Here is a 24,622-nt window from a genome sequence, read left to right as displayed (position 1 = left end):
AAAAATTAAGTTACCATATAGGATAGTGGTTGCCAACCTTTTCGGACCTACAGACCACTAAATGCACAGACTCCGGGCCCATGTATACCCGGGGAGCTGTGTGTTACACAAAGGGGAAGAAACTTCTCCTCACAATATCTCCCATCGCAGCTTTAATAAATCTGGCCCAATACGTATGTATTCTTGTGGTCTACCATTTTATACCACTCACTGTATTATAAATGGTTGTTTTCAGTTTGCATACTGCAAACGCACAGTTTAGGAATGGTTCTTTTAGCTTATATATACATTTCTTGGAGTCTAAATGTAAAGTACATTATGTATGGGGAGAAACATTCAATACGTTTTAGTAGATCTTGGCAATGCACGCACACCTTTCTGTATGTAAAGCTTCAGGTACGAAAATACATATTTATCTGCTAGAAATCTAGTGAGGTGAAAACGACACGCTTTTGCTACATTTAAAGCCAAGCAGTGTTGTCAGCCTTTTCTGCTTGACTGCCATCTCTGTTCCTCATTGCATGCATACATAGGGCCTGATTTAATAGGGCTCTACAGGACTGGAGAGGATACACTTTTTGCAGTAAAGCTGAGTGATCCAGCAAACCTGGAATGGATTTCCTTCAAGTCATCTGCTATTTGTTAGCAAATGTTTTGAATCCTGGACCAGAACCATTCCAGCTTTGCTGGATCACCTAGCTTCACTGATGAAAGTATATCCTGTCTAGCTTTGGAGAGCTTTAATAAATCAGGACCACTAACTTACGTCCCAGCAAGATAATGCTGCTACCTGGTCAGGTAATAAGCTGTCCACACAGGCTCATTGGAGAATTACCGTATTTTTCGGACCATTAGACACTCCGGACTATAAGACGCACCAGGTTTTCCGCACGGGAAAACAAGAAAAAAAAATTCATTTGATTTCCCCTGAGATCCAGCGTGCGGCACTTGTGCCCGCCCATGAAGGCGGCGCCGATCGGCATTCATGAAATCAATCGGCGCCGCCTTCGTGGGCGGGCACAAGTGCCGCACGCTGGAACACAGAGGAGGAACACAGACATTGGCTGCTATCTGCCTCTGTCTGTGTTCCTCCTCTGTGTTTCCCTGTCTTCCAGCGTAGGACACTTGTGCCCGCCCACAAAGGCGGCGCCGATTGATTTCATGAATGCCGATCGGCGCCGCCTTCATGGGCGGGCACAAGTGCCACACGCTGGAAGACAGGGAAACACAGGAGGAACACAGACAGAGGCAGATAGCAGCCTCCTACAGAGGAGGAACACAGACATTGGCTGCTATCTGCCTCTGTCTGTGTTCCTCCTCTGTGTTTCCCTGAGACCTAGCGTGCGGCACTTGTGCCCGCCCATGAAGGCGGCGCCGATCGGCATTCATCAAACCAATCGGCGCCGCCTTCGTGGGCGGGCACAAGTGCCGCACGCTGGGACACAGGAAGAGGACACTGGCTGCGGGGACCGGCGGGGATACAGGTAAGTAAAAAAATATGCATTCGGACCATAAGACGCACCCTGATTTTCCCCCCACTTTAGGGGGAAAAAAAGTGCGTCTTATGGTCCGAAAAATACGGTAGTTCTGAGGATAGCCCCGTGGCAGTAGGAACCAATTTAGGAAATTAAGAGCTCGCTGAATACCTAGCAGGCACTTTTCTGCACTTTTTAAGAGGAAAAAACATGGAAATGTGCAGAGATGTACTGAATATTAACTTTTGATCGGCATACATTATAATTAAAGAAAAACATGCATGTTTGTGCAGTGCTTCTGATGAGAAGGTGTGCAGCACGATTGATACATTTCTCCTCTTGCTGTAACATTTTCCTACTCTACTAAAAGTGTTTTCTCCTAAATGCCCTTTGTAGAGGTAATCTTTTACACTCAGTTGGCCTAATTCACGAATGGTTTTAACATGATGATGTTCTTTCACATTATAATTTATTTATGTTTCAAAATAGATTATGTCAATCTGATTTATTTCTACTGAGATATCCATGAGACTGTGAAGCTTGGGATCTGTAGCTTTACACTCTCTGACCACTGGGGGTCACTAAAGAATCATCAAAATTAATGCTGAATGTAAGGCATGTCCATTGGTTTTATATCAGTGTAGATCCTCAGGGTTCCTCTAGGGGGTGCCATGAGCAATGTGCAATTTGTTCCTCTCAATTGATCTTTTAAATATTTTTGGCTATCTGTAAGGGTGACATTCTTCCCACTGGCCAACCTATATATATGAACTGGGTCTGATTTATTAAAGCTCTCCAAGGCTGGAGAGGATACACTTTTATCAGTGAAGCTGGGTGATCCAGCAAATCTGGAATAGATCTGGCCACGGATTCAAAATATTTGCTAGCAAATGGCAAATGACTTTGAAGCAATCCATTCCAGGTTTGCTGTATCATCCAGCTTCACTGATAAAAGTGTATCCTCTCCAGCCTTGGAGAGCTTTAATAAATCAGGTCTATATAGTCTGATTTATTTTTCTCTAATACTGGAGAATATAGACTATCATGGAAGAACCTGGGTTATCCAGAACACCTGCAATGGACTTAAAACATTTGCCAGCTAATAGCAAATTATTTTAGGAAATCTATTCTAGGTTTGTTGGATTGCTCAGGTTCTCCTATAAAAGTCTTGTAGCCTTACAGCTTTGGATTTGCAGCTCTGAAGGGACTGTATGGACAATGGTGATAGTGGCCGGGGGGGGGGTAGACGCACTGTTTAGGGCATTCATCATAATCAAAGGACCTACCTGGTCGCAATTTTTTATTTTAAAGGCTAGTTACCACTGGAGGTTCTCATATTTCAGCCCTGACAGGTTCATTTTACCTTTTACTGTCGAACACCTGAGTAATAAAATGAAATCTGTGGATTCAACCAATTAAGTGTCTTTCACACTCATAGCAAGAATAACATTTTTTCTATTTAAAGTTACAGCCCACATAAACCCCAGGCACATTCTAATATTGATCAGGTTGAATACTAACAGTGTATAGGTGCAAAGTGATAGATGGGATTATTAATATTATTAATAAACAGGATTTATATAGCGCCAACATACTATGCAGCGCACTACATTAAATGGGGTTGTAAATGACAGACAGAGACACAGGAGGAAAGGACCCTGCCCCGAAGAGCTTACAATCTAAGAGTGAGACAAATGTGCTTGCACACTGCATTGCATCTATTTCCTCATCCATTAATTTAGCCAGTGGGAGGATTATTTAAATGTGACATAAAACAGGAAGAACAATAGATGTTTGACTTCATTTCCCAAAAATCTGTGATTTACTATGAAAACCTGGTACCGTATCTACATAAGTAGAGACAGGACCTGTAGTCACAGGAAGTGGATAATAAGCAATTATAAGACCTCATAGTGTAAACAGGAAACTGGCTGGGTGGGCAGGTTCATACAGCCAGGCACAGTCACTGGTTTAGAATTTGTAAGTTTCAGTTTCAAACGTAATACAATGATCAACATGATTGCTTTAAGAATTTGCCTTGTGTTATTTAAACTTTTTATTGTTGTGAAATACACAAACACAAACACACTGCCTTGCAATGCACAAAAATGTTCATCACAGAGTTCTGTGTTATAGTAAGCTCTTTGGGGCAGATTCCTCGCCTCCTCCTGTGTCACTGTCTGTCATTTCCAACCCTATTTAATGTACAACGCTGCGTAATATGTTGGTGCTATATACATCCTGCTTAATATTATTAATAATTATGTGATTGGGTCTTTCTGCGTCTCGCTCAGGTCTCAGGCTGTATTACGTGCTCATTTTTTGCATGCTATGAAATTTTTAGCTAGATTTTTCTACAAATACAGAGCAAGTTTGTACTAATTTGTTCCCTATACACTCACAGATTGTTATAGGAAACACTACACCTACAGAAGATTTGTTCTGTCTCACATAATTTCTCCTCTAATAGCTGCTCATTTAGGCAAACTTGCTCATCTAGTTTTCAGGCACTGGAAACATTGACGGCCGTGCCAGCAGACATGTCACTGCTTTCGTGGGCACCAGAATAATCTGTGTCACACCTATGTGCTAGAAATAGAAATCTTCCAGTGTTATGGTCTGCTGTGTTCATATATATAGTCAGTTACAGCAATGGGGCTTCTGTATATAAAGGAAAGAGGAAAAAGAGTCTGTGTCGTGGGTGGAAACTCAATATATATTTAAAGAGACATTGCCAGCTGACTGTTCAGGGTGGAGAGACATTGGACCTGATTTATAAAAACTCTCCAAGGCTGGAGAAGATAGATTATTATGAGAGAACATGGGTAATCCTGCAAAATTAGAAAGGAACTGGTCCTGGGTAGGAAACACTTGCTAATAGCAAAAACATTTTCTTTAACTTCAAATTCCAGGTTTGCTAGATCACCCAGGTTCTCCCATGATAGTCTATCTTCTTTAGGCTTGGAGAGCTTTAAGAAATCAGGCCCAGCACCTCCTTGGGGGAGTCCAACAAGGTGTACCTAGCCATCCACATCATTGCAGGAATCCACCCTATGTAGGCTTCGGTGTTAGAGTTTACATAGGGGTGGTGGGTCACCTAACTGCCCCAATCACTAGGCAGTGTCTGTGCATGGAAATTGGATGCACAATGCACTATGACATAGGCATGAGTTGTTCTGCTTTCCCCTACCTGGAAGTCCAGCTCCACAATGGATGTCAGGGCACTGATGGAGCAGGGGGGCGTTGGGAAAGTGTGGATGGATGAGTACACAGTATTGGGAAGATAGGCTTACAAAGGCACTGCCATTTTGCTCTAAATGTACGTCTCTTTCAAATTTACATGCCTAGAAAAATAATATCTGAAGCTTAATTGGTTGCTTAGAGCAATACAGACATTTATCTAATATGTAGCGTGGCTGTGTCCATTGAGCTGGAAACCAGGATAATAGGTCAGACTGCTGTTTTAATATTGCAGATTTTGGTTGAGACCCCTTGCCAAAGCTAGACAACAATGTTTATTGTTTCTCATTGCTGCTAACTATACAAATGTGAAAGTAGTGGTTTCCGTGTCTTGCAATAATGACAACATCTGTGTACAATTTGCATAAGCTGCTCAATATTTTAGAATATTTTTCTGTTTAAAGTGGGCTAAGAATAAAATGTATTTTTTTCAAATTAAAAGGTACCTATGGTCACATTTTCATCATTATGTGAAAGGGTAGCTCTACTTTTTTTTTTTTTAAGGTCCCCTCCCCTTCCATCTTTACTGATGTGGCATTAACCACCTGGGCATTACACTGAGGTCTAGATTTCTGTTCCAAAAGCGTTACACTATTTTTCATGAAATTTTTTTTTTAAATTGTAGACCTGTAACTTACAGAAATATGTCCGAACAGGGTTCTAGTAGATATCATGAATATAAAAAATGTTTGAAACACACAATCATGTAAAAAAAAAAAAATTACTTTTAATAAAATTAAATAAAAGACACAAAAAATCAGCTTAAACAAGAATACATAAATAAATGAAAAATACTGAAAATGCGATAATTCGGTATACTGTATAGTAATATATTTTTCTAAAACACCTCCCTAGTGTCCGTCACATACCTATAGACAAAACCACATAAATATATTTTCTACCGTGTTTCCCCGATGATAAGGCAGGGCCATCAAATAAGACAGCCCCCCCTTTTTAGAGAAAAATGTAAAATAAGGCCCCCCCCCCGCAAATAAGCCACCCACCGATACCTGCGCTTACCCGAATCGGGTGGTGCGGTGGGTGACTCCGTGTGGTTCCTCCGTCTGCCTCCATGGCTGCGTGCCGCGCCTCGTCATGAAGAGGAAGTGACAGGACTGCAGTGCGCGCACGTGACTCCGCCCAAGCAAACACAGGCAGCTTCCCTCATCCCTCCCTAACGGAGACTGCAGGAGTTTGTTCACGGCCAGAACATCCAAAAGTGAGACACAGACAGGTTTCTTTTGCTGTGAGCAATACCACTTACTGTATATAAGCTTTAGAATGGGACATTAAATGGTACAGTATATGATGAATTACAATGGGACATTTAATGGTACGGTATATTATTGATTACAGTAGAAGGGGACAATGAATGGATCAGATTAATCAGAAGGGGACAATGATTGGCACAGATTGATCAGAAGTGGACATGAATGGCACATGAACAATAACTGTGTACTGTAGTCTTCTTCATGGGTAAATAAGGCATCCCCCTGAAAATAAGCCCTAGAGCATATTTTGGCCTTCCAAAAAAAATAAGACAGTGTCTTATCATCGGGGAAACAGGGTATTATTTTGTATTGGATTGGATACAGGACTTTGTATTCAATCCAATACAAAATGAGAACAAAATTCAAACTCTCATTTTGTATTGGATTGAATACAAACTCCTGTATCCAATCCCATACAAAATGAGAGTTTGAATTTACCAATTACATACTTTGTATTTACTTTTAATTATTTTGTATTGGATTGGATACAGGAGTTTGTATTCAATCCAATACAAAATGTGTTTGAATGAGTTTCAATTTGAATTTCCCGCACACGCGCCGACGTCATCACGCACGGAGGGAGAAGAAGCCGGCCGGCTTCTTCTTCCCGGAGAGGACACCCGACGCTGGAGGACGACGCTGGAACACGACCGATGGACAATCGCAGCGGGACCAGGTAAGTGATCGATAAACCCGAACTTTTCTCACTGTATTTTCATACAGTGAGAAAAGTTTGGGTTTATCGATAATTGTAACTTTTTGAAGCCCGTACCAAGGTCGGGCTTAACGGTCGGGTGGTCGGGTTAAAGACTGAAGACGAAATCTGCAGGATCCGGGTATATTTACATCACATATCCCAGGAGGCTGCAGGATGCTTATTCAGCGCATGCCTTAATTCGGGCATGTGTCATCAGGGGCTTTCCTCTAATGTACTATTTAATGTACAACGCTGTGTAATATGTTGGCTCTATATAAATATTAATAATAATACTAATATTCATAAAGCTCAGTCTCATGCATTCTCATTTTTACATTTAGAGGTAGACACATCACCTGATCTCTGACCTGCACAGTGCAAGATCCAAGGCTATCAGGAAGAACCTAGAAGAAAAAAGATGGCAGAAAGAACAGCGAGCCCTGGAAAGAAGACCCGCTGGGCTCACTTCATGCATCAGGTAATGCAGGTAATGGGCCTGATTTTTTAAAGCTCTCCAAGGCTGGAAAGGATACACATTCATCAGTGAATCTGGGTGATCCAACAAACCTGAAATGGATCTGGCTTAGGATTCAAAAAATTTGTTAGCAAATTAATTTGAAGAAGTTTTTTATTATTATAAATGATTATTATCACCCAGCTTCACTGATGAAAGTTGGTAAGTATAGTACTCTCTCTGAAAATGCCTCTATCTGCTTCTCTCTTTACTTTCACAATTGTCCAGGGTTACATCTCACATACATTCTCATCTGTTCCCAAACATCTGTATCCAATCAGCTTTTTTTGCAGGCTATAATGTTACAGGTTGAGATCACTGGGGAAGAGGAGACTGAGAAAATGATTCCTTCTTCCTGCAGCAGACATAACATCATGTCCTAGGCCAATTCTGTGAACTTGTAGCTGCAAAAGTTTAAAAAAAATAAAACTATATTGCTGTATATTGTTGGAAATGTACTCATGGAGTTAGGCTCACAGTGGCTATAAGGGTATGGTGTGATTACTTTTTCCTTATACCAGAGAACCATTGCCTGTGGGCTACCTGACGCTTCTCCCTCCGGAATCCCATAGGAAATGAATGGGGGAGGGGGGGTGAGCACTATTGGTAGCCGCCAGCTGTCATGTGCAGACACTAGTTCTTTAGGAATCAGCGCTGCGGGGTGAATGGCCGGTGCCAGCTGTCAGGAGCCATATGGGTTTTCTCCATCCCGCAGGAGGTCTCAATCGGCCCTCCCTGAAAGGGAAAAATCGATGAAAGAGATGGAGGCTACCATTGCTATATTTGTTCTGGGTCAACCAGGCAGCCCCCATATTTCTTTCCTCAAAGGTTAATTTTAACATTTACTATATGACAGCGGACCTGAATCAATGCTCTGCATTATTATCAAGCTGTAGCTGACTAGTTCCTAAATCCACAATGTCACTGGCATGCTTATGGGTGCAAAAGCGGAGCCATCTATGTTCGCACCTAGTGGACGTGCGCTAGGAATAAACTTTCCCTTCCTCTTGTTTTTGTGGTTAGGTGTTTTCCTGGAGTTACTATATTTAGACATAGTAGGATTTGTTCGATTTCATTGTGTCACATGTTCTGTATTTTGTATTTTCTCTCACCGTTCCACAGGCGTCTCCAGCCCACAGCCCACTGGCAGCAGGCCTTCGGAAATCGAGGCTGCTAAATTTAACTTGTAACCTTTGCAGAAAGAACTGACCACATTTTCTTCATAATACATTTAAATTAATTATACAAAGCCTCAGCGTAATTCAGTGTTGTCCTAAATCCAATCCACAAAAACCACCATCAGATTATGTTTTCCACACGTCCAGATTCTTGTTCATGTTTTACTGAGAAACATCAGCTTTGCTAAGAATAAAATCTCATGTTCACCAACAGGCAATATGAAGACTTTGGTTACCTTTTGCTGATTCTTACCATTTTATTTTCTGTAGATATTGATGTAGACTTCTACATGTACTCCTACAGTAGTTGAAACCAACCTTGCCTGGTGTCTCACATTTAGAAAATGGGGACACAGGTCCTAATGCACTGCAATGGTGCAGTTTGGATCACAGTTCTGAGGTTGCATTTGACTTGCTTTGGACTTTTTTGAATTAAAAAGGTCACATTTGTTGGCATTGGAAGCAAAGTAGGTTAAACACAGCCTTTTGCCTTGGTGTCCAAAGAGATAGTTGAGAACAATGTGCTTAATAGGATTGCTGTACAAGCAAAGAGCATGGGGAGTTATTGACCAGGTATTTTTTGCACATACCAGAAATATATAATAAAAAGCTTTCAATGGTATATTTATCAGACCAAAACAGAACAAATAAAAATAGTTGGGGTTTACATGCACTTTTTGTATGCACTTTTCCCAACCAGGGTTCCTCCAGAGGTTGCTAGGGGTTCCTTGAGCAATGACCAATTTGTGCCTCTCAGGTCAGTTATGACTGACACTAATGTTCTATTTTGGCCAACAATGCCAAAGACTCATCCCATAGGCTATCAAGCTAATGTATCATGAATTGGGCATATTATAATATATTGGCAGGGGTTCCTGGGGTTTTTTCACCCCAAGTAAAAAGGTTGTGAAAGGTTGCTTTAACTGACGACCCTGACACTTACCTAATCCATAGATTAACATTTTCAGTAGCATAACAACCTATGCAGAACCTACAAGCAGCCATACATGGGTTCATTTAGCATACGATCACTTCATCAAAGAAACTATAGACAGATTCTGAATTTCTAAATTCGATTGACCAAATGTGATAACAATAATCAGTGTAGAATTGAAGGGGCTTTGGAAGACAGAAAATTTCTATTGATTGTCCAAGTATCTGATGGGATGGATTTCTGTTGAAATTGTGGATCATTGTATGTCTGCTCATCTTGCTGTTCCAGGAGAGAACTACAGAAGAATACTGGGATTCATTTTGTAAGCATTCACAGTGTGAGGCAATACTATTAATTGATTTTTTATTGACATTTAAACAATAAACAATGACAATAAACAAGTCAACAGAACTGAACATTAAATAGGCTTAAGTTGATTTGCGTATGGCTAGGGCAGTGTTTCCCAACCTTTCTTAGTCGCGGCACATATTTTACAATTAGAAAAATCCCACGGAACACCACCAAAAAGTCAGACACGTAAATTAGCTACCTGCTGCCATCTAGTGGAAGAGTTTTTTTTGGTTCTGCCTATCACTATACATCGCTGGTATAGACAAATGAAGACAAATTTTTTGCAGTAAATAAATCATTTTGGGACCAATTAGCTGAAATTGGATAATTTCCCACGGTACACCCGAAGATCTCTCAAGGCACACTAGTGTGCCGCGGAACAGCGGTTGAAAAACACTGGGCTAGGGGACCTTCCATGGAGAGATGACATATGGCAGGTAGCACAGTGGATCAGTGGTTAGGACTCTGGCCTTTGCAGCACTGGATCCCAGGTTCGAATCTTAGCCAGACCACTATCTGCATGGAGTTTGTAGGTTGTGCTTGCATGGGTTTCCCCCCTCAATCCAAAAACATGCAGTTAGGTTAATTGGCTTCCCCCAAAATTGACCTTACACTGCATTTATGACTATGGTAGGGACGTTAGATTGTGAGCCCCTTTGAGGGACAGCTAGTGACGTGACTTTGGACTTCGTACAGCGCTGCGTAATATATCAGCGCTTTTTACTGTGTAATAATAGTGCGATTGCTGAACTCATTTTTAAGAATTTTTATTGACTGGATATGAAGCTGATGTTTTGGCTTGGGAAGTTTCTTTATTGCAATTTTTTGTTGTAAACTTTTTGTATTGTTGCAATTTGAAGATCTGAGCTTCATACTCATTCTGGGTCAGTGATTCAGAAGAGGCAGAGGATCAGAACACCAACCAGGCCAGAAATGGCAGCTGACAATCTCTCTGACAGGTCTGCTTTAAAGCACCGCTACTAAAACTACACACTAGACATGATTATGAACATCTCAAGTGAAAATCTGTGCTCCTCCCCCTGAATTACTAAACTAAGACCACCGCTTAAATCTCCTATGGGGAAGATGCAGCATGGCGCTTCCAGCTCGTCCTCCCCCTTTTCCTCACCATAGCACTGTGTGTTGAGCACTCGCTTTCCACGGTCACTGCAAATGATCATGAAAGATAATTTCCAGCAAGAGAAATTTGATATGTGCATACAGCTTCAAGCAAGGGCTATAAAAGAGGTGCCGACACAGAAAATCCCTGTTCTGCCCTATAAATATTATGCCAACCACTGCAGATTGGCTACTACAGGGAATCTGTAAACCATTTATACCCGTCTTCAACCACATGAAGTCTCTGGCGTATGAACATAGGGATCCGGCGGCCATACTTGCGTCTACTAACAGGACACACTGTTTAAAAATCAAGTTACACTGATAAATTTCCCTCGAACTGTAGAAGAGGGAAAAGTGCATAACAAAGAGAGCTTGTGCTTTCACAAAAACCGCTGTGTGCTAAAAGGAAGGCCGGGGGGTACTTGCAGTATTTGGCAAGCCGGTCTGAGGTTTGCATTAAATTTCCAAATTTGACAAATGGTCTAAAGGAGAAATAGATCCATTTTCTGGAAGGAAAAATCCATCACAGCGAGGTTTGCTACAAGGGAGTTTGTGTTAGACGCATGAAACTGGATAACCTGAAGATACCTTGGAGTGTCTGAAGTAAGAACTCTCTGCACTGCCCAAGAAAGCCAATGGTTTTTCAAGTTTTTTTTTTCTTTTGGCTGTAACAGACAAAAGTCCAGTATAGGATATCAGATTACTGGAAACAATTAATCATGATCATTTCCAGTGACAGATGAATGAATGAGTGCTGTACACACAGCACCAATATGTTCTATGGATGGGGAGAGGAGCACCTTTCTCCTCCTCATAGAAAAGCACAGTGGTTGTTCCTGCCAGGACCGGGGCAGATTGACAACCGTTCACCTTGGGCAAAACTCTTGTGTGTCCACAGCAATCAGTCGGCGTTCAGCAACCTGACCTAGCAGATCAATGAACGCCAATAGATCACCAGATATTTGCCCGAGACATGTTTGAAGACTTAGGCTTCATACACACGTGCAATAATTGTCGTTGAAAAGGATCTTCCAAAGACAAACGACTGCACGATGCATGAACGAGCGCTGTACATACAGCACTATTCTGCACTATGGAGAGGAGGGGAACGACAGAGCAGTACCCGCTGGGCTCTCTCCCCTTCACTTGCATTGCGATCGCCAGGACGGTCGACGAGCACTGTACACACACAAGATTCTCTTCCAATATCAGCCCTGAGCCGATTATCGAACGAGAACTATTGCACCTGTGTACCTAGCCTTAGAACACACATGTAGGCTGACTTGTATACACAATGTGGGTCCAGGACTTAAACCCAAAGGATCAGCATGATAGCCAAACAAGCATTTGTAGCAAACGCGGTGTGTGTTTCCATCAATACATATTACCCTTAAAGGGAATGAATCATTGTTTTGGAAATATTCATTTTTTTTATTCCACCAAGGGGGATAATCACAACTCTGGTTAAAGGTCCTTCAGAAGAGGTCATGTGATCATAGCCGTGGCATTGGTCACATGACTTGGCTTGATGCAAATGCTGTTTCTTCAACTAAGTAACAGTTTTCGTTATTTCATAACCTTTTGTTTTAATTTTTGTCTTGTTTCTACCTGGTAATTTATACTGAAAACTGAACTTCAATTTTTCTGACTCTGTAATTATGAATATATATATATATATTTTTTTTTTTTTTTTCCCACCTCTGTAAGTAACTTTGTTTAACTTGTTATCCGCTTATTACAATCCCTGAACAGCAGAGCTTACATTTCTTTCTCCCATCCTTATCACTTCTTTCTCCCATCCTTATTTTCCTTGTACTGCTTTTCCCAAAGCAATACAAGGAAAATAAGGATGGGAGAAAGAAGTGACACACTTGACAAAGTGACAAAGAGTGACACAGAGATAAGCTGATACTCCTATCACTGTCCAATCACAGGCTGAGGAAGGGAACAAAACCTATAAGTATAGCTTAACTGCAGCAGAGAAAAGTCCCTGCCTTTTATTATTATTATTATTAATAAACAGCGCCAACATATTACGCAGCGCTGTACAATAAATAGGGATTGCAAATGAACTTTAGTAAGGGCTGTTTCAGTGGAGTGGGCAGCTCTAAAACCAGACTGGAGGGGGTCAAGGAGAGAGTTGGTGCTCAGGTAATAGGTGAGTCTTTTGTAGACAAGGCGTTCAAGAAGTTTGGAGACATAAGGGAGAAGGGAGATAGGATGGTAGTTGGAGGGTAGGGAGGGGTCCAGTGAGGGTTTCTTTAGGATAGGGAGAATTATGGCATGTTTAAAAGCTGAGGGGTATTTACCAGTAGAAAGGGAGAGGATGAATAGTTTGGTTAGGGCAGGGGCCAGGGTGGAGGAAGGACTGTGCTGTGCTTGAGCTTTGGACATCTCAGGACTGGATGGACAAAAATACAAATCCTTTGGCTGCTCCTACATATAAATATCATTAGTGTATTCAGTTTCTTGATTGGAGTTCAGATTTAAATCTCTATTTATACAGAAGTGTTTTCTTGCTATTGATCATATCCAGAAATTATAATTTGCCACTTGTACAACCTAAAAAAAAAATTTGTAAAAGCGACTGAACAGCGTGTTTTTGAAATCCATAAAAATATCCTAGTGGCTCTAATAGGACTGGCGCAGAGCAGAGTCTCTGAGCTCATTCTTCCAGCCTGTATACCGCCACGTCTAGCGTTACACAAGGATGCTATTATGGAAGGTGAGGCGGCCTGTCAATGCCATCCTTGTAAGGTGTCTGGCTGTGTATTTGCTCAGCAACAGCTCACATACTCCAGATTTCTGCCTTACATGAAAGCATTTCCTGCTTCTCCCAGCTGGCACCAGACACAGAAAACCTCAGATGAAGCAACAAAGACTCAGACAGAGCAGGAGGGAAGGGATGGACTGGGGAGAAAGGAATAAGCAGGAGACTGAATACGCTCAGTTATTAGAGGTATATTCAGGTACAGAAAATACCGACCTTTGTTTAAAGTTGTACTGCAGGCACATATAAAAGACACAAAATCAATACAGCCCTGTGTTCATTATTATTGGGACTGGCTGTATCTGACTACATTTCAGCCTCTTGCAAAACCCTGCACAGCAGGGCTTGCACTTGAAAAAGGAGAAGCAGGAAAAAGGGATAATTAGTTGGTCTAAAGTTTAAAAAAAAAATGAGAGAGAGGAGTGACACAGATTGGCTCATTGATGTGCTGCTTCTCCTTTTACAAGCTGTGGCAGGGACACAAAATCAAATTGTACCCTAAATGCAACAAAGTAAAATCAGGTCTCCTGCCAGATACACGAAGTTGTCTTTTAAACAACTCATAGTAAGGGAATATCATACTAAATGGCATATATTCAGCTGTCAATGGGGCTGATTTATTAAAGCTCTCCAAAGCTGGAGATTATACAATTTAATCAGTGAAGCTGGGTGATCCAGCAAACCTGGAATGGATTCCCTAAAAATAATTTGCTATTTGTTAGCAAATGTTTTTAGTCCTGTACCAGATTCATTCCAGGTTTGCTGTGTCACCAGCTTCACTGATGAATGTGTATCCTTCTTTAGCCTTGAAGAGCTTTAATAAACAAAGCCCAATGCCTCTCCAGCAGATCTATGGTTCTCATCCTCTGCATTATCCCACTAAAAAAAGCTTAATTATATAAATGAGACTCCTGTGAAATATTTAAAACTTCATTGGATAGGGGGCTCCTTGCATATGCAGGATAACAATCCATGCATGTCATCTTGTGTTGCAGGGCCATTCATTTTGGTTGACATCCCAGCTCAACTTAAGCGACCTGCATAGAAGCTCATTGCAACACACAGTAACACGCATGGCCATAGCAGAAAATGGGTTGGGAATGAGTTGCATGAACAGCCCTTTAAAAATAAAGGTTTTAAATGATAAAAATGTTAATATCACACAGTAACGCATCACAAAGGTGTGAAGGTGACCTGACACTGGGTTGTCTTTGTCTGTATAATAAACAAAGTAAACTGTAACCAACATATGAAGGTAGGGAAACCCCAAGGTGTACCTTTTCCTTTCTTTAGCTGCCAAGCCTTAAATGCGTGTAACCAAATAGGAGCAAAATGAGGATAGGAATGGCTTTTTATGGCAACTTTTTTATTGAAGAAACGAAGAGTTTTAGACAAAACTCTACTGAGCTAATAATCAGAGTGAAAAATGGATCACATATTCAGTGTGGTACAATTAGATCTCAGAATACATAATTTAAAACATTAGGTTGTCCCTTTTTTCTGACACGTTTCACCATAATGGCTTCCTCAGAGATGGGTAGAGAATTGAAAAAGTTGTAATAGGGGTTTACTTAGAGATCCTAACAGGTTCAGATCATGGAGTATGGGAATATCCCAGTGGCTGAGGGGAGCAACCTTAATTAAAAGGGTCTTTCTTGATAATTGTGTTGTTCTAATGGTAGCAATCATCCGTATGATTGCTACCATTAGAACAACACAAAAAACCAGAAATGCTGAAGATATAGAGAATGGCAAAAGTCTCTATTGGAGCTGCGGTCTCCAAGTTGCCATTAAAAGCCGTTCCTATCCTTATTTCACTCCTATTTGCTCTGTAGCCAACATAGTCATTTGCAACCCCCCCCCAAAAAAAAAAAAATATTCACACATAAGGTTTCACATTTGCAAGATAATGAATTTTATATAAAAAAGAATGCACATTTTATACAAACCAGTGTATTTATTGCACAAGAAAAATGAGCATCATGGATGCAGAGGAGACCTATACAAAAATCTCTGGGGATTACTCCAAAGCTTTTGCAAACAAACAATTTGTTTCAATTTTTATATAGATATATATTTGCCATCATTTATTATATACACTCTGTACAATCTCTGTATCTGAACACAGTTAAGGATATTTACGTAAAAAGTACAAAATGGAATAGAACTGTACAGAAGAATAAAAGCCATTGTGAAAAACCTGTAGCATAAAAGTGATTATTTTGTTTGATTATGGATCAAGCAGAGTTTTAAAAATTATAGCGATTGAGTTTTGGTCGATAGAGATTTCCAGAATATCGATGAATGTTTGCATAAAACCAAAGAAAAGTAAAGATGGTAAATCTATAAATCATGCATCAAAAATGGATCTGTGTTTCCAAAGCTAGCCAATCAGCTGTTATCTTTTAAAATTTGACTTGAAAACGGAAACGCTGATTGGCTACACTGGACAACCTACAGATGACACTGTGTTTTTCTTCCAGTAACTGACTGTTCTAAATAAATCTGTGATCTCATTGTTGTCTTTTACACATTTCTATTACCTGCTCCATTATGTTTATGTTTTACATTACTAATCTAGAACATGTATGCAGTATGGAAGCAGCAAGTTCCCTGTTGCCTACCTAGCTCGGCTCGTTGGACCTAATTTATTAAAGCTCTCCGAGAATGGAGAAGATCTACGATAGTCTGAGAACCTGGGGGATCCAGCAAACCTGGAATAGATCTTGTTCAAGATTGAAAACATTTGCCAATTATAGAAAATGATTAAGAAATCCATTCCAAGTTTGCTGGATCACCCAGGTTCTCCAATGATAGTCCATCTTCCCCAGTCTTGAAGAACATTAATAAATCAGGCCCGCAGACTCACAAAGCCCTCAGTATACCATAAAAAAACAGAAAGGGTAACTAAAAAACAAAAAAGATCCCGTAGATCGACCCTTCAATAAAGACTGATAGCCATTTCAGTAATATTCCAGTACAATTAAAATTATTTCACCAAATGCATTGTAGATTCTCAACATAAATCCCTCAGTCACCTGGATTAAAGATTTCCATGTGTGTTGCCACTCTCTGCTCCCAAGATGCTAAAGTCTAGAATGCTGCCAGCACTGCACCCAATCAGAAACCTTTACAAATGACTTGAAACCATTTTCTAAATGCCCCTCTTTAGCCACAATGGCATGTACTATTTGTTTCTACCTAAAACACAAAAGATAAAATTCCTATAAAAATAACTCAGAAACAAAACATAAAAAGTATACTAAAAAACCTAATAAGGTGCTTACACAGTATGTGTTAAAAATTATTTTTATAATAAAACACACTAGAATATAAGTCGGTGACTAAAGCTGCAGGATTAGAGAGGACAAACTGTCATGTCTGCGCGTGAAAAGGCTTCCAGTGCTTGTTGTAGGTGAATGACCATGGTCATCCAATGATTGAGGGTGAATGAGATGGGAGATCTGTAAAATTTGTGTGTACCGAGTCTGCGATGCTCCATCATTAAATTGTTAAAATTATGCTGTTTACAAAGATCAATCAAATCAAACTGGAATTCCGATAGCTCTTCAGATTTATGGAATGCCTAAACTAACCCCCTAAATCCACCAACCTCCATGAGTAGCCTTACATTGCTGTTTGTAAATTTGGCAGATCTGACAGATTTACCCTAATGGTGTGCAAGCTTCAGAGCACAGTGCAAAGACAAAACCTAAAAAAAAAAAAAACACACACACAGAATTATATAAAGCATAAACTCGTATAGACTGTTACTCACACTCCATTACTCCAACCATAAATTAAACTTATAGTACAACTTTCAGCAATCTTCTCTTTTTAAGGGTGACCCCAAACTTGATAGCAACAGGCATCAGTGACAGCACTGAGGAACAAACTTTTTTTTGCACCTGTGGTGCACTAGTACCTAAAAAATTGCCTGTCTGCAGGATTACAATTATTGGCCAATTTACCGTAATAGTTGTCTACAATGCTGAATGTTATAGGTCATGGTAAATAACTATTTACCCCAAACTAGCTACTATGCTTTGGGCGAAGTAGAAAAGTGTTTACTCTTCCGCTTCTTCTGCACTGCTATCCAAAACTGTACCAAGAGATCTTCCTCTACAAACAGACCATAAGCATGGATGAAGCATCAGCTTTTGTTGTTCTTGGTTTCAAATTTTTCTATGGTGCAAATTACAAGAATACTCTACTACGCACCTTCTTTTTATGGAGACCTTATAAACTCGAGACAAAGGATATCCAGCCTAGAATCTCCTTGCTTCAGTTCCTGACATCAGTGAAGCCTTGTTAGAAGCCTCAAACACTTTTTGAAACTACCAATTACATAGTTGGGTGCATTAGCCCTTGGGACTTTAGATGCATAGAAAACACAATTGGACACACACTAAAAAAGAAAAATTAAAATGGCAATGGACCAAAGCAATTGACTAAGTATCAGAGAGGTGCAGGGAGTGTGGACAAGTTCCCAGATGTGTCATTCTCACAGCCGCAGAATCTAACCATGGGAAAGCCATATTTTGCATCCACTTAGACTTTGTGATCTTTTATAAGGAACCTGGTGGTGGGGAAGAATCTTGCTCAGCCTCCTCCCTCGTCTGCCATTGCAGCCCAGAGCTGTTGTTCTACGTGTTATTCTTGGCCAAATCCTTCTGTTTCCTCAATGGCAAAAAGAAGCTTTTCTTTCAGCTGTTCATAGCTTTTGTAAGGAGGCAGGTCCAGTCTGTTGAAGCTAAAAGCAGAAGCAACTTGCCGTTAACATTTCATTATTACATATGATATTTTAATGCATTTGTGACTGTGTTTATTACGGCAAACTTAAGAATCCAGGGTTAAAACTATGCTTCCACTGCATTCTACCACCTATGTCTCTTTAGTGGCCTCTTGTTATGAGCAGCAGCCTAACAACCTACAGCCAGGCTTAAGAGTTAAAGGGGGGTTGACCGCGACCTTTCAGTATTGCTATCCAAGTAAATGTCACTTTAATTTTGCTTTAAGACACACAATTTCTTTGCAATAGTTTGTGTCACTATTTTTTCCCACAAGGGCAAGGTGTCACTTTCATCACTGTGATCTCCATTTTATATTCTAAAAAAAAGTCTAAAAATACCAGTGGCTCAGAGGTTAGCACTCTGCCTCCCTGTGATCATTCTGACATTCTGTACCACATACCCCTGAAGAAGCCTATTTATTACTGACGCGTTTCACTAGTAAAGATAGCTGCAATTATTGTTTAGATTGTTACTGACATTGATTACCATGGTATTGGGGGCAGCACAGTGGCTCAGTGGTTAACACTCTGGCCTTTGCAGCACTGGGTCCCAGGTTCGAATATGGGCCAGGAAACTATCTGCATGGAGTTTGCAGGTTCTCCCTGTGTTCGCGTGGGTTTCCTCTGTGTACTCTGGTTTCTTCCCATATTCCAAAAACATGCAGTCAGGTTAACTGGCTTCCCCCCAAAATTGACTTTAGACTGTGGTAATGACATATGACTATGGTAGGGACATTAAATTGTGAGGGACAGCTTGTGACATGACTGTGGATTTTGTAAAGCGCTGCATAATATGTTGGCGCTATATACTGTGTAATAATATTAATAATGTATCAGGTAATTGCTGAATTTCTCTCTGGCTGTAACAGTTTAGTCAACTTGAAAACTCTTGTTGAAATATATCACTGATACAGTTCTTAAATGATATACAAAACCCGTTTTGTGTTGTTGATCATGTGTATCCTTTTAAGAGAACCAGTAGCATGTTTTTGTTGGTTAAAGTTGTTCTGCTGTTTGTGGATACTACACCTATAATATTTGGGTCAAATTTTACATGTAGCTGCTTTGCACAGTGCTGCACAGAGGAGCACTGTAACTCTTTTGTGGAAGTGGTAAACTCTGTGTTGTTTCCGCTACTGGCTGTTGGACCTGGAGGATCATATCATAGATACCAAAGAACTATAGGTTGGACATAGGGCTCTTACCAGGTGTGACTTCTTGGCAGCCAACTGTCTTTGCCAACTTTATCAATGCAGAACTTCTGGTGTCCGTTACTTCCTGCAAAATATAACCATACATGTCAGAGCCCTTACTAGCCAAAGGATGAAGGAGAGGACAAAAAAATACATCTACAAATAGAACTTTAGAGTACATGGAACAATAAATATCTGGTAATGTTGCTATACATTGTATAGGTTCATGGACAAATCCTTCAATGAACCACTGCAAGGACAATACAATATTCTGTGCCAGTGGTTCCTAATGACTCATATCATATAAATTCCAATTCTCATGCATTTAACTGTAGACAAGGAACACGGCTTTACCAGAAAACAGAAGACAATTCAAGCTGGAGGGATGATAAATAATGTTAGTACAGAGGCAGTAGGTAAATAATCATTGAAGGAATAAACTTTGTCTGACCAGAATACCTGGGATACTAGTAATCATATGTACACAAAGTGGTGAGACTGTGCTGTTTTTATTTCAGTGGTGTCACAGCAACTGGAAATAAGCTGTGTAGGCCACTGGAAGTTAAAATAACATTACAAAGACTAAAAGCTGGACTCTCACCTATGAGCTCTGAGAATCCTCCGACTGGAAGGCGGCAGGTTCCAGTCACAAACTGCAGCAATCTAATCCGCTTTTCATTATCCATTTCTTTCACCACCTGCAAAACAAAAAAAAAAAGAGGTGTGAGCTGGTACACACTAAAATATCATGCCAAAAACTTTTGTGGACACTAGACCATTGTATCCTTATCAGCTTGTTGTTTTGGACAATACAACACCACAGGCATTAATATGAATTCCCCCCTTGTGGCTATTACAGCCTCCATTTAACAAGATTTTGGAGTTTGTAACGAGTATTTGTGAGATTGGATACAGATATTCCAATTAAATAAAATAAAGGGATAGAAAAAAGCGCAGGGATGAGGTCAGGGCTCTGTGAACTTGAGCCACTCTCTTCTACATTAAACTCAGGAAATCAGACAGCAGACAGTGCTGAAGAAGCATTGAGCACTGGATTAAAATTCCAGCAAAATGCTTTATCCTAAATGGTCTATGTGGGACATTTCTGTGCTTGTATATGTTCCTTCTAGGAGCTCCAGTTTGCTTCCAAGGACCATAAAATGAGAATATTAGACATATTTACGTACTTGATTCTATACACCCACCTGCCAGAACCATTGCACTTGCTTGCTGTTTTTTGTGTAGTGCCGGTAGATTGTATTCTTCTGCCAGTCATTTATGTCGATCTCCTGCATACCGCATAGCATGAGCTGTAGGACAATAGATTTATTATTAAATGCTTTCTAAGGCATTCTCACTTCGCTTATGCTGTCCTGATGTGCATAGTTTCGTTTACACTAGCCTGCAAGTATCATTTCACAGCAATGGAAGTCTGTTTATTTTTTTTCAGTACAGGTTTCTTTTTGGAGCTGAAATCTGGGATTTAAAACTTCCCATCCCTGGATCTACCTTTGCAGTAAGTTATATTGCTTCCCTAAAAATAGAAGTAGCTGCTTTAGTTTCTTTAACCCTTGCTTCTCCGGCAGCTGGTGTGTTACTGTTGCATCTGCCCATGGCCACTCTTGGCATCCTTATTTGCAATGAACAGAAGACCCTTAAAAAACTAAACCCAAATTTTATACCAAATAGTTCCATTCATTTGGAACGAGTTTGCTCTGTCTAAGAACTAAAAGCACCTTATGGCTGCCCATGCTCCCTTTACTGTCTTAACCCAAAAAGCCTAACCTCTAAACCCTTTTGTTCTCTCCTTCCCACCACAACTGATTAACACTTAGTTTGTTAACCTGTACTTTTCTATGTCTCCTCCTGCACCTCATTTATTTTTTTAGCTAAATCCTCCATATCATTCTCACCATTGGCCTTCCCCTCCTTTCTGTTTCAGCCACCACCTTCCTCTCCTTCTTGAACCAACCACTCATTTTTCACACATCCTTCCATAACACTTTAATTCAAAAACGCATACTCACTCTTGCCCCCCATTAGACAGAATCGCAGCTTTGCACCTTTTATACACACTGTTCTATGCAACACTGTAACATTCAGTGCATTTAAAGACCTAATGATGATGATGGTGTGAATTACAACTGTAATATGCCTTTCACTGCTAATAAACATATAAAAAATAAATACTGCCATAAGGCTTTAAGGAAGCTCTATGTCTACATGACCTAGGTCTAAAAAGAATACCTCCAGCTCCTTTTCGTCAAAGTAGCGCAGCCACTCCAGAGGGACAACTTCATTAAAACCATCTAAAAATGCATTAGTCTGCTCCTCTACCCCACGTGTGAATCTCCAGTCTGTAAGAAGTCTGTGATGGAGAGAACTGGAAGTTAACTTTCTGCTAATGACAACACTTTGTCTATTTCAGAATTTATCATACAGTGAGGGAATTAAGTATTTGATCCCCTGCTGATTTTGTACATTTGCCCTCTGGCAAAGATATGACCAGTCTAAAATTGTAAGGGTAGGTTTATTGTAGGTGTGAGTGACAGAATAACTACAAAAGAACACTCAAAAACCCAGTGCTCAAAAGTCAGAGCTTGATGTGCATTGTAATGAGAGAAATAAATATTTAATCAACCAGCTTCCAGGCTCCCAGGTGTCTTCCCTGTATGCAGGTAACGAGCTGAGATTAGGAGCACCTTCTGTAAGGAAGTGCTCCTAATCCAAGCTTGTTACAGTACCTGTATAAAAGACACCTGTCCACAGAAGCAATCAATCAGATTCCAAACTAGCCACCATGGCCGAGACTAAAGACCTGTCTAAAGATGTCAGGGACAAGATTGTACAAGACAAGACAAGATGTCAGGGACAAGATTGGGCTACAAGAATATCGCCAAGCAGCTTGGTGAGAAGGTGAGAACAGTTGGCGCGATAATTCACAAATGGAAGAAACACAAACTAACTGTCAATGTCCTTCCGTCTGGGGCTCCATGCAAAATCTCCCCTCGTGGAGTTGCAATGATCAGGAGAACGGTGACCAAGCAGCCCAGAAGTACACAGGGAACTTGTCAATCATCTCAGGGCAGCTGGGACCATAGTCACCAAGAAACCATTGGTAACACGCTTCACTGTGAAGGCCTGAAATTTTGCAGAGCCCGCAAGGTCCCCCCCTGCTCAAGACAGCACATGTACAGGCCCATCTGCAGTTTGCCAATGAACATCTAAATGATCCAGAGGAGAACTGGGTGAAAGTGTTGTGGTCAAATGAGATGAAAATTGAGCTCTTTGGCATCAACTCAACTCGCCGTGTTTGGAGGAGGAGAAATGCTGCCTATGACCCCAAGAACACCATGCCCACTGTCAAACATGGAAGTGAACACATTATGCTTTGGGGGTGTTTTTCTGCTCAGGACACCTTCACCGCATCAAAGGGACAATGTACGGAGCCATGTACCGTCAAATCTTGGGTGAGCACCGCCATCCCTTAGCCGGGGCATTTAAAATGGGTTGCGGATGGGTATTTCAGCATGACAATGACCTAAAACACACGGCCAAGGCAACAAATGAGTGCCTCAAGAAGAAGCACATGAAGGTGCTGGAGTGGCCTAGCCAGTCCCCAGACTGGTTGATAGGGGATCAAATACTTTTTTCACTCATTACAATGCACATCATCCTCTGACTTTTGAGCATTAGGTTTTTGAGGGTTCTTTTGTTGTTATTCTGTCTCTCACACCTACAATAAACCTACCATTACTATTATAGACTGGTCATTTTTTTGTGCCACACATATTAGGTAACACTACACACATAGAAATGAGAGAAATATTTCCAGAATCATGATGTAAACTGATGCAATAAAGATTTTTAAAACATTGATTATAGACAACTTTGAGTATCATAGTTGGTTGCCATTTTGTGGTTTTACAGAATTTTGTCCTGATATATTTGGAATATTTTTACTTGACGTCTCATCTTTGTTAATGTGGTTTATTTTACAGAAAATTCTGACTTGAATACCAATTTCACATATGTGACATAAAAAACTGCATTTTATTCTACAGAGTCTCTACTTTTAGAAAATATATGGACACATGCAGCAGACTTAGCAGAGGCTGGGGGAGAGTATAACCAGATAAGTATATCCTACTGGGGGAAAGTGAATATCACTTTAAAGCAAACCTGCGCTTGGCGTAGGCAGTTGGAAGCAAATAGTTCACCTTAAAGCCTCCCTACCTGGCAGTACATATATACCCTTTCTGTGCTACAACCTGGTTCATTCAAAAAACACCCAGTGCTTTTGAGAATAGAGAAGCATGTATTTACGTCCCCTCCATCTCTTGTGACAGTGCTGATGCTAAGTAATTAACCCAGCGCTGTCACAGGGAGCAGGTAGGACAACTTGAATGGAACAGCTTGCTTGAATGGAAATGTACTGCTGAGCATAGGCAAAGCATAGGTTTGCTTGAAGTCACTCACAAATAAATAGTTATTCCAAGCTACATACGTGATAAATTCTTCTTTGTTCTCTTCTGTCACACGGATGTTTTCCCCTCCTTCTTTTAGCTTATGGGAAGTCACTTCTCCTAATATCTCCATGTCCTGCACAAAGTACAGCTCCAGGTCGCACTCCTCCAGATTATTCTCCCTACAAGGGACAAAGGAAAAACCCAGTGAAATACTTTAAACAAGAACAACACAGGACAATACAGCCAAATATGTCCACATCAATGGTACAAGGCAATTTTCCTGACTCTTACATATGCCAAGAGCTGATGGAATCTTCTGGAGTCAGCAGGCAAAAAGATGTTGGTGCTTTGTTCTCTTTTGTGCACAGAGAAGGAAATAATTGCCAATGTGAAAGTTTTTCCTACTTGTCCTAAAAAATTTAAATGTTCTGTGGTGATTTTTAATACTTCGTTGTTAACTCCTCTTTGCAAGCAGATTCTCGTTCAGGCATCCAAGAAATATGGCTGCCAAATAAAAAAGGAAGGGACAAAAAACACAGCAAAATGGACACTGTTGCTTTTTTTCTTTTATCCCTTCCTATTTATATAATAAACTGGTAAAGTTTACACATAGCAT

The 24,622-nt window shown here is 40.5% G+C and overlaps 1 protein-coding gene across 1 annotated transcript in view; it reads right to left on the bottom strand.

Moving 5' to 3' along the window:
• Positions 1-15,489: 15,489 nt before the first annotated feature.
• WWP2 (WW domain containing E3 ubiquitin protein ligase 2) overlaps positions 15,490-24,622 on the bottom strand; it is a 55,224-nt gene continuing 46,091 nt past the window's right edge. Inside the window, exons 17-22 of the mRNA XM_072422549.1 lie at positions 24,045-24,185; positions 21,785-21,905; positions 20,743-20,847; positions 20,139-20,235; positions 19,550-19,622; positions 15,490-18,305 (exon numbers count right to left, since the gene is read on the bottom strand). Coding sequence (XP_072278650.1) covers positions 18,206-18,305; positions 19,550-19,622; positions 20,139-20,235; positions 20,743-20,847; positions 21,785-21,905; positions 24,045-24,185 — 637 coding nt within the window. The 3' untranslated portion in view covers positions 15,490-18,205. The remainder of the gene's footprint in view (positions 18,306-19,549; positions 19,623-20,138; positions 20,236-20,742; positions 20,848-21,784; positions 21,906-24,044; positions 24,186-24,622) is intronic.

The sequence above is a fragment of the Pyxicephalus adspersus genome, chromosome 9, assembly GCF_032062135.1.
Source record: "Pyxicephalus adspersus chromosome 9, UCB_Pads_2.0, whole genome shotgun sequence".
Taxonomy (NCBI): Eukaryota; Metazoa; Chordata; class Amphibia; order Anura; family Pyxicephalidae; genus Pyxicephalus; species Pyxicephalus adspersus.
Note: the sequence above shows the minus strand (reverse complement) of the source record. Positions and strands in the feature narration are given on the sequence as shown.